The 17,923-nt window shown below is 41.8% G+C and overlaps 1 protein-coding gene across 1 annotated transcript in view; it reads left to right on the forward strand.

Annotated features, from left to right (window-relative positions):
- Window positions 1-17,923, forward strand: part of magi1b (membrane associated guanylate kinase, WW and PDZ domain containing 1b) — a 133,747-nt gene that overhangs the window by 49,367 nt on the left and 66,457 nt on the right. Inside the window, 1 exon segment of the mRNA XM_080025451.1 lies at window positions 12,783-12,899. Coding sequence (XP_079881577.1) covers window positions 12,783-12,899 — 117 coding nt within the window.

Genomic DNA, 17,923 nt, shown 5'->3' on the forward strand with positions numbered 1-17,923 from the left:
GGAGTGGAGTGATGACTGGTGCACAAACTTTGCCCTTTTCAGCCATGTTTCCAACGTCCCAATCAAGCAAAATAAGAAACAGAGGCTTGACAATCCAGTTTATGAATGGTAAATTGTACACATTGATTTAGGTGCAATTATTTGATCAACCTATTTTTCCTTCACTTTGCATATACTTAGTCTGAAATATGGGCGAGATGTGCAGTCTCATCGCATGTTCTTCTTTTATAAATACCCAGATACTCATATCAATACACATTGTTTTGTTGCTTGCTTGTCAGATTGGATACTATTGGATGGCTATGTTCAGGTCACATGATCTTGTACAATGTGAGCTGCTGACAGTGATTACTGACTGCGCGTTCCCAGCCAGCTGATCCCCTGTCTGTCTGTCTGTCTGTCTGGTGTGTGGGCCTGCCCTGCTCCACTCTCATCCTCATCTTTGGCTGACATTCTCCCATGGCTCAGTGTGGCTCAGTGGGACAGCGCTCTGTACTGCTCTCTGCTCTAACCAGGCTGAGTCATGCGGTGTGTTGTTCACCTCCCCAAAAATATGTTCTATCAATTTATTTGTCAAAATAATAAAACGCTGCGGTTCCTCCTTAACTCTCAGCTCTATTAAAAAAAAAAAAAAAGTAACAAGTTAATGAGAACATAAACACCATCCATCATCCACCTGGTGTCCCTGGTAGATCCCTCGCTCCAGTTCTCTTTGCTGATTTCTCTCCCAAGCACTATTAACAGTGGCACAGAAACTTTACTTTTAGGAAGGGCATGGATGTAGAATGTGGAAACTTCAAAATGGCCCAATAAAAAAGAAATAGCTATGATGTATTTTGCATTGTTTCATTCATTTGTATTCCAAAACTTCCTAACTACAAGGCCGATAGAAAACCTAAAAGAAAATGGGAAAGTAAATGAGGAGTCATGCCAAGAATATTTCATCAAGAAAGAAGAAGCAATCAATTATATATATTATATATGTTTTCCCAAAAATGCAACGATTTCTTTAATGAAAATATTAACACTTAGCACTGTGCTTACACTAATTTGAATTATGTCATGCTTTTGCACTTCCCATAATTGATTACATACAAGATGCAATTGTTTTGACCTAGTCCTCGGACCTGGTCTGGCTTTTGTCGTAACACACTGGTGACGGTGTGTTTGCAGTGCTGTGCTTCTGTGGCTGTTCGAATGGTCCACCAGGCTTCATCTTTGCTCATCATGCTATGGAACTAGCCTAAGACACTGCTCATATTTAAATATGTGATTCTGTGCACAGGCAGTAGACATACTCACACAGCACAAGGCATAACCAACGCATGCAGCCTCTGATGGAAATATGCAAGTAACGAATACAGAGACATGGAGTGCAATGTGAAATGAATTGATACATGATATCTGAGCCATCTTAAACAACACTCAAGCTGTTTCCAGTGTGTGCGTGTATGCTGGCATGAATGTGTGCATGTAACCTATTTATAGGTCCCATCCATATCATTCTGTTGAGACATAGTGAGTTTTTTCGCAGAACTGAGTAGATGTAGTTTGTAATATTATAATTTACAAACTAGTCAAGTGCACCGTTCATACTTATCTGCTCCTGCTGGTTGCAAGTAAGTGTTACAACTACTACACTGTGTGTGTGTGTGTGTGTGTGTGTGTGTGTGTGTGTGTGTGTGTGTGTGTGTGTGTGTGTGTGTGTGTGTGTGTGTGTGTGTGTGTGTGTGTGTGTGTGTGTGTGTGTGTGTGTGTGTGTGTGTGTGTGTGTGTGTGTGTGTGTGTGTGTGTGTGTGTGTGTGTGTGTGTGTGTGTGTGTGTGTGTGTGTGTGTGTGTGTGTGTGTGTGACCTGGAGTCAGCTGTTAAGGGCTGCAGCGCTGGACGAGCATTGCCTGATGCTGACCCAGAAAAGACTGTAGACGTAACCATCATCAATTAGCCCACAACCCTGAAACATACACACACTAATATGCATGGGTGTACTCCTGTGTTTTTGAATTGGAGTTATGCTTAGTTTTTTTTGGGGGGGTGTGGGGGGTGGGGGAATAGTTTATTTTCTGTGTCAAGATAGAAAACCCCACTGTGTGTGCAAAGTGCAAAGCCTATTCTGATGTCATGTAAGAATAACCCACTGGACCTGTGACAATGATGGACAAAGTTCGGGAAAAATGACACAGATGTTTAGCATTTTTGTGTTCATTTTTTCCTGTCACACATGGAGAATAGAAGTGTCTGTAAGTGTTTTCCCTTATCTCCATTTTACCATTGTTTCTTGTGTTAGGGCGCATGTTTGTGTCAGTGTGTTCCCTTCCTGTGTTCTAAAATTAGATTGGTGAGCAGATGTAGTGTGTGTTTGAGTGTCCCTTTTGTATGCATGTGTTGCCAAATGTATTCATGCGCATTTTACAAGGCTGTACGTCCGTATTTGTGCATTCACACAACATCTTGAGCGTGTCTTGAGTCAGCAGTGTGACACAGGGTGAAGGAGGCAGGAAAGTGGGTCAGTCATGCTCTCTCCAGGCATGAGACAGACAGGGACGGACTGTCGGATAGATAGATAGATAGATGGATGGATGAGGGGATGGAAGGATGAACATGGCCAAGGGTTATAGCAGTGGCTGGGCATAAGGATTTTCAAGGATGGATGGGGGGGTTATGTAAAGAATTACATAAGAAGGGAAGAGGCAAAAGTAAAGGAAGAGAGTTGCTTAGTTGTTTCCCAAATAATAAGAATACGATATACAATCAATCTATTATATATCCTATGTTGTTTATAACTTAAGATCAGTTTTGAAACAATAATGACACTATTTTTCAGCTCATCAACAGGACATTAGTTAACTAATACATATATTAGTTGATCATTTAATAAATAAATGGAGAACACAATGGGTAGATGTGATAATTCAAATTTTGGCATGCGATATAGTTGCTTTTCCCTTGTTAAGTCGGTGTGTTTACCGACCTTGGGGCTTGATCCATAAACTATCCTTGGCCCATCACCTCACAAACTGAACTGATTCATTTGTGAAAGCAGCTATAGCAATTATACAGGCACACTCTTACACACAGCTACCACTGACGGTCTCACTCACCAGCATCATAGGGTTCACCCTGCAGTCAGCGTAACACACACACACACACACACACACACACACACACACACACACACACACACACACACACACACACACACACACACACACACACACACACACACACACACACACACACACACACACACACACACACACACACACACACACAGTGCACACTAGCTTGCTGTCCCTCACTCTTAATGATCCTGAGTGACATCTGCCCCCTAGTGGCAGAGTTAATGAGCTTGTCCAGGTTAATCATTGAGAATAGAGAATAATCCCAGTCTTCCCCATGTGGCCAATTAGAAGCCAGGAAATCTGTGATGATGAAGACATGGAGTCCCAACAGCTGCTAGTACATTTGTTCGAACAGAGAGGAGGAATGTGCCTCTTCGCTCCCGGGTCTGCCCTCGAATATAAATGCACTTACGAGAAACCTCCCACGTCGCGGTCTCTTTAATCTTTCATTCATTCTTTATTACTGTCCGATTCCATGTCTTTGGTCTCTCTCTTGGTGCATCTCCCTTTTCTTTCCTCCATGTTTTTTATGTTATCCCTCCCTCCCTCCCTCCCTCTCTCTCCTGCACTCCTTCCCTTCCCCTTGCTGTGACCAGCAGTCGGTCTGTCAGTATACAGTGTTCCCCCCCGTGTAGGCCTGGGGTGACTTAGCACACCGCCTCTGATTACGCCCCAGCAGTTTGCCCATTTGTCTTGCCGTGAAATGGAGTAGGGGGGTGGTGGAGAGAGGCCAACAGATATTATGGTAATATGTCTCACCGCTTAGTCATACATATCTACGGTCGTTCGTTTGTAGCTTTTCTAGACATTATGTATCTTTACTTCAGCATGACATCTTAGCTCTGCTTTGTTTTACTGCTTTTGCTTTTGCTTTTTTTTTTTTTTTTTTTTTTTTTTTTTTTTTACTAAGCTATCCTTTTTTGTTTTGTAATCTTGTTGCATAAATGTGACTTTTTATGACAGAAAAACTTCCTAACAAATCAGGTAAAAACTTTTAGATGGATAAATACGATTTAAGAAGAACCTCACCAAATTGACATATGAAAAATAATCTACAAGTCAAAAGGGATATTACTATAAGATAGTATTTGGTTCTACAGGAGGTTCCCATCAGTCACCATAATAGAGATTTAAAGTCAGGATATCTCTCTGCCTCTTCTGCTTAGATTTTGACAATTAAAAAAAAAATAAAATAAAAAAAAGTGAAAATTTAATTCCACCAACTTTAATGAAGATGAATTGGTGGAATAGCCCTTTTAAGACAAGTTTCCAAGTCGCTGAAGTAACAGCATTTTCTCTTTCAAGGGGTATGTAATTGATTGATCTGAATTGAGGTAGGAAGACAGTGTGTCTACTTTGTTGCTTTCGTATGCACTCATAGTTCATGGCATCTAAATTAAACGGGAATAGAGAAGTAGTATATTTTTCTCATGCTGTAATCCAATTTATAAAGGAATGCTGCCTGGCTGCTTTTATTTATGCTAGATCTCCTTCTAAACACTGGCATTTCTTTCTGCTGACACATGCCTCTTTGGTTGGGGTTTGAAACGCGGAGAGCACTTTGCTAAATGACACGTTGTTGAAGCAGAAGTGTGTGTGAAGGCTTGAGTTTGCAGTGTCACAGGATCCCCCTTATCAGTCTCTTGATGGCTCATCTGTACACACACTAAGTCCTTCACTGTCACATTTTCCCACTGACAGTATGCATACATTTTTGTCCTATCAACCTATAAAGAGCCATTCCCTCAAAATCTTATCATTTAAATGTTTTGCCTTTTGTCACTCAACCTCTACTGCTCTGTTGATCTTTTAGTTATTTTTTATCTCATACTCTTCACATCATTTTCTGTGTATTTTTTCTCTGTAAAAGTGCTAATGTGCCCCGTTTTAGCCGTGGGAAGTGTTTGAAATCTGTGAGCCAATCAGCTGGCCTGTCACCGGAGACAAATACTCCCGTAGGTCTTGAAATGGCGCCTTGTCAGATGTCAATGAGAAGAGGCCGTGATGGAGAGGCCATTACCTCCAAAATACTCGTGCCCCCACTGGCTTATGCAGTCGGTCAATAATCGCGTCATTAGCTGGACAAACCTCAGCCTCAGAGACAGCTTGCATGAAGGAGATCTAGACCCCTAATTTATCAGTCAGGCTTAACCAATGCTCACTTTGTTTTTCCATGTTAGGATGTTGTAGCTGCATACAAATGACTTCATAGTGGCTGGTCTGTACCTTCTCATCTTTAACATTCCCGGGCTTCAGATATTAGTGTGGAAAATCACAGCTAAAGTAATCCTTTGTGTGTGTGTCAGTGTGGAAGATGGATTCTCTCATTCCCAAAGCTCTCTGGAGGCAGCTTCATTCTTAAAGGTTCATACAGTATGATGTAGAACTAACAACACTATATAATATTGTGTTGAGCGTCCACATAAATCATGATGTAGGTGCTGCATTATTGTTGCTGCGAAAATCCTTGGCTTGCGGAACGCCAATGTTTGTCAAAGCAGACACACAAACAGACATACTGTACTCTGTGCAACATCACACACTGCACAAACACATGATGGTCAGACCCATAAAAAGTCCCATGTATGTGCCTCTCCTGATTCACTACATAGGGACACACCAGCAGCAATTTGATTCGATGTCCTGTTTCTGATATGATCAGGAGCGGGTCTGGTTCATGATAGGCCTTGAGCAATGCGGTACTGGCGGGAAAAATACATTGCTGGTTACAATAGATTTTTTTCCCCTTACAAAATGGGCCAGTTTTGGCTCATGCAGTTAAAGCTATAGCCACATACAGTATTCCAGTGTCTACATCGGTTTACTTCTCAATTTAGAGCTTCATCGCCTGATACCAGCAACTATTTGAGTGCTGCTAGTCCTAGTCATTCACGTTTAAGTTTGCAAGAATGTGTGTACACGAGTACAGTAGTATCTATTTTACTGTCATTAAAATATACATGCTACTGATGTTGGAACTATGTTGGTATATGATAGGCCATTCAGGATCACTTCAATTTGGATACAGGAGAAACCAACAACTCAAACACAGATCTCAGAATGCCGAGGGCAGTTTGTGAACTTTTCACTCCGCATGTTTATAACATTTTGTCCTCAGCTGTCATAAAGTTAAGAAAGAGCTTTATACCTTTCGTCATAAAATGGTAGCACCTGCAATAAACTATATAAAAATAAACATGCATTGGGCTTTGACTAGCTTTTAGCATCCTACTTCATCCATGATTTTCTGTTTTGTGTTCATTTGTGTTGTTTTAGCACATAAAAACACATTGTGTCAGTATATTGAATATAGTGTAAATGCACACATTTTTAGTCGCATTGATTCTAATGGAGCACATTTATACTGAGAACTCTCTGACACAGTTGTGACTATTCAAGTGTTGCTCATTATCTCCGTTAGTAGGAGCTCCCCTTTGTTTTTGTAATATTATGTTAATCCAGATGGGGGCAGCAGACTATGGCTGGCTGTGACCACATCACCACCCTCACCACAGTCTATACTACTCATCTGGCAGCTGTTGCTATGGATACAGAGCCTGGCCATTGCTGTGATGCAAGTCAACTTTTAAAGAGGAACATAGAGGGCAGTGTTGAGCTCAACAACACACACACACACACACACACACACACACACACACACACACACACACACACACACACACACACACACACACACACACACACTTGCTCAGTGAATATGAGAGAAATCTCTGCAGTAGGCTTTGGTTTGGGACTCAGACTCTTTATTCAAAGCTGATTATAGTTCTGTTTTGACAGGAGCTTGAAAGAGAAGTATTCCTGCCACCTGAATTGATCTCCTATCACTTTCATCATTTTGCAGTGTGGGTCAACCATTCACTCACTCACTAGTCAGCTACTTCTGTAAATGTAATCATCATGACATATGGTTAAGCTCTGATCATTGATGACAATATTGGTTGAATCAATGAAATGCTGTTCAGCCCTGACTATCTCATTTATTAGAGCAGAGCCATGGGTTGACGGTTCACTAATGAGTAATAACTTTAGACATAAAGGTGGACAGCAACAACACATGTAGTTCATGTGTAAACGGCATAGATCCATTTTACTTTAAAGCCCACCTATTTACAATGTCCCGCTTTGGAGAAACTACATTTACCAATAAACAGCCCACTGAGAGAATTATTCATTTTTTAATCATAGCTGCTGCCTGGCAACATGTCACGTGATGATGAAAAGACAATTGATAGGAGGGAGGGGAAACAAAGTTGTTACCTTGTATGCCAGACTGTTTGTTTATTCTACATTGATACAACACTCAGAGCCCAGCCAAACATGGTGGCACTGCCAAATCTTACTTGGCTAAGTGTAAAACAGGCTGGCACCATGGCATATGACTGTGTTTACTGCTTTTTCACTTAGACTGATTCTTTGTGTTAATAGTGTGACTGTGTCTACCATTGCCCTTTGTGCTAATATAAGTTAGAACATTTGGGACATTCTTGCATAAAGACTTTCTAAAATAGGGTTATTTATTATTGGGAAGGTTGTGCATTGCAATTATGACCAATGGCACATTAGAAATTAGTACACACCATGTTGCCATGTTTTGCCAGCAACCATTATGCAATGCTTGTCTCAATTATAGCTTAACAACACTTAAGAGTCTACAACCTCAACCTAGCATCTCCGTCTGTCTTTGAGCCTGACAAAAATAGTCACAAAGACAATGAATAGTGATTACATCTGGACACATCCTCTGGGAATCATGAATGTCTGTGTATAAATGATGTGCTTATTCATCCAACAGATGTTTACATTTGTCCCTGATGTGAAGGGAAGTGTTCACCACTGGTGGCCCTAGAGAAAAAGTTATGGCATCTAAAAGTCACTGGGATTTATCATCTGGAGACCATGAATGCCTGTACCAAACATTATAGATATTATAGCATGGGTAAGATATGGAGTTTACATCTATATCATGTGTGCGCAAGTAGGGCAATTGTTAATGATATATAATATTTTGCATGCAAGTTATGAACAGTATAGAAAACAGAACCTCTTGCTCATGTGAATATTCCTGTGGAATAACAAACACAGCACGCAAACCTTCCATTACAGGGCTCCATCCACAGTGAAAGCAATCAAGTGTAAGTACATTTAGAATTTTGGCCTGGGCCCAGAGAATCAACAACCTCAGCTTCTTTTCAACCACACTTTGTTTAGAATAATTTCAGAAACGGCAGTCAGATCATACAAAGACATCAGTGTAGCATCACCATAGCAGTACGTTTTAAATATAAAGCAAGTTACGGGGGATCTCTCCACTATGTAATGACACTGCTCGGCTGGAGCGTGAAGGGCTTGGACGACTCTGTGACTCCTGCCATTTCCAAATCAGCAGAAAAAAATGGTTAAACCGTTCCTTTCCCAGTACGAGCCGGAGGATCGAGTTTCAGCGAAGTTTGATTTTTCCATGCTGCGAATACAGATGTCAACTGCCAGCGGAGGGTCTGACTGGTGCCATGTCTGGCACTGCATGTCTGAACAGGGCCTTGGCTGACTGATCAGAGCTGAGAGGTGCAGGGGTGGGCTCAATGGGAGATGCCTGGAAAGTACTGGAGCTTTTCACATTCTAGCTGCGTCTAAAACCTCCTTTTTGATGTTTTGTCTGGCTTACTCCAAAGTTCTCTTTCTGTCTGACCGACTCTCTCCCTCTCGCTCTTGCATGAACCAATTCTCCCCCACTTCCCTTCTGTCATGGATTGTGTGTCTCCGCCTCAAAATCCTGCTTGTTTTAGGGGAGCTTATAGAAAATCTATAACAGGTGGGCTATGTTTGAAGGATATGTCTTTTCTAATTATATGTTTGCAGAGAGATTTGGGTTGGTGGCTGCTTGGCCGGTTCTTTTTCCTACCCAACCCCACCCAGTCCCTCTGCCTTCCTGCTTTTTGTTGCCTGTGAGTCCAATAGGTAATCAGAAATAACAGTGCACTATTAACTTGTTACGGCACCTGACGCTAGTCATAGATTTTTCGTCAATAATTTACAGATCCATTTTTTTGATAATAATTTATACCAAAAAGAAAGTGTGTAAATGAGACCATGATGAAGTACTAGATTCAAAACTACTATAAGAAGAACAATGGATGGATTTGGAGTCAGTCTAATCAAGTGAGTCCATATCCAATTCTTCAGGATTGGTAGAGTGCCCATTGTTTTCCATTAGCGGCCAGTAAGCTTAATCAATACATACATTGTACCATAACAAGGCGAAGGACTGCAGTTACAGTTAATGGGCTTATGGTGTTAATATACTGAGCATTGGTTTGAAGGAGCTGACTAGCTGAATTAAAGGCTTAAATGAAGGTGAGTGGGACCTTCTTAACCTTCTTGCACAAGACTTGTGACAGATTACTGGTAAGCAGCATCCACAGAACATGGGTCTCTAAGGTAACCCAGTTGCCTGTACTACAGCTTGACCAACCTAGACCCAATTTGGAGCCAACCAAAAGACTGAAATCCACACATTGTTGATGTACTTAAAGAGAGTGGTTTTAAAGTAGTCAGCTGTTATTTTAAGTAATGGACAGGAAAGAGAAAAGAGAAAGGAAATGTTGTGGAAACTGGAAAGGGATTCTGACTTTGGACCAGAAACGACATATTATAGCGGGTAGCCACAAAATGAATTTGAGCTGAAACCAAGACCTTATGCAAACTTTGGTCCCAGCCAATCAGTCGGCACACGCCAATAAAAGCTAGTGGTCAATTGGCTTTCACTCCTTGTCAAGGCATTGAGGACACTGTTTAAAGTAGTGTGCATTTTTTTTGCATCAGGGTGCATTTAAAAAAAGAGAGGATTTGGCTACATACTTAACGATCTGTTATGGAGGACTTAAAGACATAATGGTTTTACATTGTCCACCATCTGTTACACTGACCAAACAGCTTAATTAGGCGCCTTGGTTACAACCTAGTCCGTGTCAGACCTGCCGGGCTGGGATTTGCACCAACTGGGCATAAGCCTGGTCTTAACTACGCCTGGTCGTAACTTGGCGTTCTAAGTCCGACATGACCGTTACGCCGGTTGCACCAACTGGGCGTAGTGTTCTTTTCACTAAGACTGGTCAGGGGCAGGCGTAGAGTCAAAATTCTAGGCTGTTTCTATGGCAATTACATCCAATCCATCGAGGCAAACAATGGCACGTATGATCCATAGGCTGTACAGTGAGCGGGCATTAAGACGGGAAAGAGTAATTAGGGACAGAAGCAATCCATTTGATATTTATAATGACGAGGACCTGATTGAGAGGTTTCGATTCTGTAGGAGAGATCTGTTTGAATTAATCAAAGAGCTGTCACCGGACTTGCAGTTTGTGTCGTACCGCAATGCAGGGCTACTACCATCATTACAACTGCTGATTGCCCTTCGCTTTTATGCCAACGGGCATTTCAGAACACAGTGTGGGCGATATGATAAGAGTGCACCGATCGACCGCCTGTCGTGTGATCCAAATCGGAGACAGTTGTCGGCATTCTCACCACATGTCCAAGCCATCTCAGCTGGTGCTGGGTGACCAGAGCCTCAATACTTCTACAGTTGGTCTTCGCGAAGATTTCAGAATTTTGATTTCAAAATCCAAGCAGTTTACTTACCTTAGACAAGTGAAATTTTTTGACAATATTGTTGTTAGAAACCTACACAAATGTTTATTAAAGATGGGTTTTCAGGGGGGCGCCCTTAGCTCAGTTGGTAGGGCGTCCTCCCCGGGCCGGGCCCAGCAGCAGACCCGGGTTCGATTCCCGCCCGCGGTCGTTCTCTGCATGTCACTCCCCTCTCTGACCCATTTCTCCTCTGTCTCTCTGCACTATCAATAAAGCATAAAAATGCCCCAAAAATATCGTAAAAAACAAAAAAAAAATATGGGTTTTCACAAGTATTTTATATAGACATTTCAAGTGCAGTCACAGTGCATGACAACTTCTTAACCAAACTTTCACAGTGATAAGTTCAGTGTATACTGTATATATATAGCTTATCTCAGAAAAATCGGCAAAATGACAGATTTTTTTTTTTTAATTCAAGCAATCATTTTGAGTGAAATGCATTGCTGTCCTGGAGGTAGCCTATATGAATAGCATTAAGGCTATAGCCTATTTACAGCAGCAGGTGTGTTGTAATACATTGGATTAATTTACACTTGACAGTTCCGTCTGACACCAATAGCAAAGGCATTGGTCATCTCTTGACTGTTAATAATAACTGATATCATTTATATAGCACTTTATTGGAGGTGATTCAGAGACACTTTACATCATACATATAGAAAATCATACATATAGAAAAAGAAATTAAGGTTTTGAGTGGAGTCAGGTGTAATTATGCTTTCTTAAAGAGGTGAATTTTGAGTTGACTTTTGAATGAGTTTGAGTCTGAGTTGCTGATGTTTGGAGGGAGGGAGTTCGAGAGGGTTGGGTGCAGTTAAATAAAATGCTTAATGTCTGAGTTTAAAAATGCCTCGTGTCACTTTAGACATATTTGTTACACTTTATTTTTTTTAGACAATGCATATTTCAACAAAGAAAAAGTTCCTGTACACATATCGACAGTAACAAGTATTTATATATATTTAAGTGTTCAAAAAAGTAAATTTTTCCAATATATATTTTGGAGATTTTTTTTAAATGTAATCTGTGCCAACCAGTGAATAATTCTCTTCTGTACTATACTAACAATCTCTATCATCTTATTAACACACACACACACACACACACACACACACACACACACACACACACACACACACACACACACACACACACACACACACACACACACACACACACACACACACACACACAGTTTCCATGGAAACAAGATCCAGGGCCTTTTATGACTGGTTGTTTGCCCAAGACAACTACAAATGGTCTCAGCAGCTGTGCATAGATGAGAGATAAATCATTTGGATAATGAATATTGCGACGTGAACCATCATAGCACGTGATACGATGTTTGTTGTTGCCTCAAGCAGGATTGTTATTGAATTTAGATTCTGAGATTCTCATATTCGTCAGGAATATTCATACATTTTTTAATTTTTCTGTCATCCTATGCCTTCACTTTTGTTGTCATACTGTCTGTGTTATGTTTGTTCACGCATAGCACTGCCTGTAGTGGGGAGACTCGTAATGGCAACGCATGGACACACATTCAGAATAACACATACACACTCACACACTTTCCAACCACGCTGCCCTTCAGTAGCCTAATGTATGTCTGAGGTCCAGATGGTGTAGCGGTAGGAGAGCTGACTCACGGTGCTAGCTGCAGACATTTCTAGCGGTCTCTAGTATTGGCTAGCCCTGGCTGGTTGGAGAGCTAATAGCCTGCAGCCAGCTACCCCTCTGAGTGACAATGGCAAGTGCACAATTCACAGCCATACACACTCAGCATTTAGCGTTGCTGTGTGGTTCCAAGATAAACTTGGGTGTTTCTCTTTGCAGAAGCCAAACTGTGGCCGTTTGACACTTGACTGTGAATTCTAATAGCGTCTTTTTGACCCTTGTTATGTTCTTATGTCTGGCTGCTAGCCTTGTTCTTTTGTATGTTGTTTTGATGCAGTCACCACATGTTTTCCTGTTTGTGTCCACAATGACAGGAAGCAAGCTGAACAAGGACCTGAAGCACTATCTGAGCCAGCGCTTCCAGAAATCCTCGCCTGACCACGAACTGCAGCAGACCATACGAGACAACCTCTACCGTCACGCCGTGCCTTGTGAGTCCTTGCCCGTCTTACTTACACCTTGCTCTGTCATTCCATTTTTTCTTGTTTTACAACCTCTACTCACTCGTCCTGGCATTTATACCAGCCATTCTTTCAGTTCATGATGATAGGCTAGCTTTACAAACAGTCTTGAAATGCTTTGTGTGTGTGAATTCCCACATCAGATGGTTGTGGCACCATTTATTTTCTGATCGCCCCCATCAAAAACCAAAACAAAAAAACTTTAGGTTAGGTCAGGGAAACCATGGATGGATTGAGTGTAGCTGTCTAACACAGGCATTTTGGATATTCATCTAAGTAAGCCTGACTTTTTCAGTCTAAACCCAGCTTTGCTTCCAATTGCCTTTTCACTAATACTGGCTGTCCAGTTAGCCAGGCTGATTACCTCATATCCTTCTCGGAACTAACCTCTTGTACACTGTGTTCCAAATTATTATGCAAATTGGATTGAAGTGTCAAAAACATTGAATTTTTAGTTTTTCAATTAAACTCATGTATGATATTGTGTCTCAGGACGCCTTGGATCATTGAAATAAATCTCATACACCTGTGATAATTAGTTTGCCATGTGAGCCCAATCAAAGGAAATCTACTTAAGAAGGATGTTCCACATTATTAAGAAGGCCACATGTTTCAAGCAATATGGGAAAGAAAAAGGATCTCTCTGCTGCCGAAAAGCGTCAAATAGTGCAATACCTTGGACAAGGTATGAAAACCTTAGATATTTCACGGAAACTTAAGCGTGATCATCGTACTGTGAAGAGATTTGTGGCTGATTCAGAGCACACACGGGTTCGTGCAGATAAAGGCATAATGAGGAAGGTTTCTGCCAGACAAATTCATCGGATTAGGAGAGCAGCTGCTAAAATGCCTTTACAGAGCAGCAGACAGGTATTTGAAGCCGCTGGTGCCTCTGGAGTCGCGCGAACCTCAAGGTGTAGGGTCCTCCAGAGGTTTGCAGTTGTGCATAAACCTATTATTCGGCCACCCACAATGCTCACAAGCAAAAACGGTTGCACTGGGCTCAGAAATACATGAAGACTAATTTTCAAACAGTCTTGTTTACTGATGAGTGCCGTGCAACCCTGGATGGTCCAGATGGATGGAGTAGTGGATGGTTGGTGAATGGCCACCATGTCCCAACAAGGCTGCGACGTCAGCAAGGAGGTGTTGAGTCATGTTTTGGGACGGAATCATGGGGAGAGAGCTGGTAGGCCCCTTTAGGGTCCCTGACGGTGTGAAAATGACCTCGGCAAAGTATGTTGAGTTTCTGACCACTTTCTTCCGTGGTACAAAAAGAAGAACCGTGCCTTCCGTAGTAAAATCATCTTCATGCATGACAATGCTCCATCTCATGCAGCAAAGAATACCTCTGTGTCATTGGCTGCTATGGGCATAAAAGGAGAGAACCTCATGGTATGGCCCCCATCTTCCCCTGACCTCAACCCTATTGAGAACCTTTGGAGCATCCTCAAGCAAAAGATCCATGAGGTTGGGAGGGAGTTCACATCAAAACAGCAGCTATGGGAGGCTATTCTGACATCCTGCAAAGATATTCAAGCAGAAACTCTCCAAAAACTCAAAAGTTCAATGGATGCAAGAATTGTGAAGGTGATATCAAAGAAGGGGTCCTATGTTGACATGTAACTTGGCCTGTTAAGATGTTTTTGATTGAAATAGCTTTTGATGTCACTAAATATGACCTCCACATTCTGCAAATTCAACAAATCACCATTTTTAGTTCTTCACAACCAATAAAATGTTTTGAAACATTGTTGTGCATAATCATTTGGAACGGTGCATTTTGAGTTTTTTATTTTTGAAAAAAATACTGTAGTCATTGGGAGGTTTGTTCAATAAAATTTGAATCATACTCTAACGGTTGATGACTTGAAAATTATACTGACTGTCATTTGCATCGACTATTTATGAAAATCTGAGAAAAATATAATTTGCATTATAATTTGGAACGCACTGTGATTGGATGTTATTGCAGATCATCCTTCTTCATCCCACAACTGACTTTTCAGCCTGCTTACCAAGCCGATACCCAGCAATTATTTGATACAAATTGGGCCGCCCCCCCATCATCCATCCATTTCAGTAAACATGGTGGGTTTGCTCCACTTAATGTTGTCTCATCAGTTAGAGGAAAGGTCTTGTGACTCCACAGTGAATAGGCTTGTATCGTTGGGATCAATAGCAGCAGTTATTACAGGCGCCGTGGCTTGATCCAAGTCCCTCACCCTCTATCACTAACCAGTATCTGCCTTGCTGTGTAATCCAGGAATAGAGGCTGGTGTTTTTTGACTTTTTTTTCCTCCTGACTGTCGAAAAGATCTAAAGTCCCGTTTGTTTTTTGATGCTTTACATTTCCTTTGTAGCTGCTTCTGCTGCAGCTCAAAAGCTGAAGGAGATATAAATATTTTTTTTATTCTTCCCTGCTATAAAAAAGCTCAGGGTGTGGCATTAACACCATAGTAATAGAGTGATAAATGTGATAATAATTGTGCAACTTCTGCCATGGGGGCATGGGGGGGGGGGGGGGCAGATAAAACAGAGAGATGGTTGCATGGTGCCATTCTTGTGTTGTACACGATTTGCATATCATGCTGAAATCAACTGCACGAGCCAATCAGAGGCAGGCTCAACATTGGCATGATACCGGAGTTGGAAATCCCTACTATCTTTTGACACAGCAGGCCTCACTTACTAAGAAGGAGAGAGACGGGGGCAGAGAGGGGTAGTGACAAAACAAGTACATAAGAGGTGCAACTGCAGAAATAATTGTATATGTATACAAATCGCTTTTACGTTGATACTTACGTTTTGATCTCATTTACACTATCCAAAGCCACAGCATATTGCCCTCACAATCACATATTGGATTATTATTGTTTTTGTTTTGCACTTACTTTTGGACTTGGAAGGGAGAACCTGTCATTTCCCCAAAACCCATTGTATTCCCTAAATGGTCTTTTCAATTAGTTTATTTGTGGCCCCTCTCATGCAAATTACTATTTGTAGGAGGCTTGTTTAAAGGACTTTATCTGCATTACCTCCACTGCCATATGTCAGCCAGACACTCGTGGAGGGGTGGGGGTCTGGCCATAACGGCAACGTTTTAATCACTGAGTGGTCGAGGGCACATTCGTAAAAATCCTGGTGCTGTTAGCAGTAAACAAACTATGAAGGTTTTCCCCAGGCCATACCTTTGTATAGCCATTTCAAGATTTTGTTTTCATGCACTTGTAGAGGAGGGTGACACTCTCAATGTAATATACATTTAAAAAATACTTGCTGAGCTGCTGCTTGAAAAAAATAGACCTTGTTACATGCTCTATCTAACATTTTAAACATTTAAACTTTTCCCAAATTGAAAGCTTGTATCTTCAACGCAGATGCATCTTTTTTCAAGCAGTTGTTTCTTTTCACCTGACAGCAAAGGGGGGTTCACAAATACTTGTTGAGTTGTGAAGGTTGATGCCACCCCCCTATATTTCGACCCCCTCCTTTCCATTGATGACCAAAACAACCAATTGGAGTCACAACAGAAGTGATAATAATGACATGATAGTACCTCAATGGCTTCCAACTTTGACCACTTCCAGACGTGTTTGTTATAGACTGCCATGCTGTATGCACCACAGCAGTGGTGGTGGTGGCGAGTGAGCGTTTACTCTGGGCCAACCATTCGTGTCACTATTCCAAAACAACATGGGAGCTATCAGTGTAGTAAATGGACCTCCCCTACTTAAAAAAATACACAGTCAGCGTTTTCAGTAACCTTCCTTGGATTAGCCATTTGTTTTTAGAAAATGTGCATGAAGAAAAAAAAAAGGTTTTACAATTTTACAAAATCTTTTGAGGTCCACTTCCCTTTGTTCTAAGTCCTGACAAAACTACCGGGGCTCTTTCTGTCTTTGAATTTTGAGAATTGTTTTATTGCTGAAGTCAGGTAAAATGGTCACATTGAGGAATACTGTTCAAAAGTATTGAATCACCTGGTACAAAAGCTTGATTCTTTACATTCAGATGGAAGAAATTGTAGAAAGCCCTCTTTTAAAATAGATGTTATATTTGTGTCAACGATTTACAAAACGGTAAGTGTTACTACCGTCCATGAGAACCAAATGCTGTACAGGGGTTCAATCGGACTGACGTTTGAAAGGGCAGAAGGAGACAAAGAGACCTCCGAGAAGCTAAACAGTTAAATCAAAATATAAGAAATCCCCAGTCAACAGCCTTTGTTTATATGTACGAAAAAAGTAGCAAAACTAGGATCATCAGGAGACTATTTTACAGATCGAGGAGTATTTTTATCGAGCAGCGCAGTTCACCAGACCTGTCCACTCTCCGATATTTATCTCAAGATGAACAAGTTTGGCTGGAAACATGAACCATTCTCCTCACTCAACAACTCTCTCCAAAAACTCCCATAACCCTGTTCAAATTCGAGGCTCAGCACTCACACACACCCTCCCCCATCCGCTGAGGCTGTCCGTCCGCTTCCCTTGTGGTCACCCCATCCGTGCACTCAGCATTCCCAATCTCCCATTATCCCCACTGAACCCCCCCCCCCCCCCTTATCCTGCTCCCATCCCCTCTCCCCCCCCCCCACAAATACAAAAAAAATCATGACACCGCTGCCTGACGTCCCCTCGCCGCCTCTGCTATTCCCTTTTCTCCCTCTGTATTTCTCTCTCATTTTCCCTGCCAATTTTATGGGAGCGGTAGCAGCCAGAAAAAAAACCGCTTGCTCAGTTTGCTTGAAATACTTGATTGTTGTGACCATTCGTCTACGTCTACAAGCCCCGAACAAGGGAGCTCTGGTCCCTCCTGCATCCAGGCAAGTGTAGCAGTGTTGGCGACCGTGATTGTTGCCATGCTGATGACTCGGCGTTCACCTCTCAAATGAGTGGGGTTTCACAGGGGGCAGCGTTCATGTGCACGCGTGCCATGTGTGTGTGTGTCTGTGTGTGTGTGGGGGGGGGGGGGGGGGGGGGTGTGCTAGC

Source organism: Ammodytes marinus (assembly GCF_949987685.1).
Source record: "Ammodytes marinus genome assembly, chromosome: 4".
Taxonomy (NCBI): Eukaryota; Metazoa; Chordata; class Actinopteri; order Uranoscopiformes; family Ammodytidae; genus Ammodytes; species Ammodytes marinus.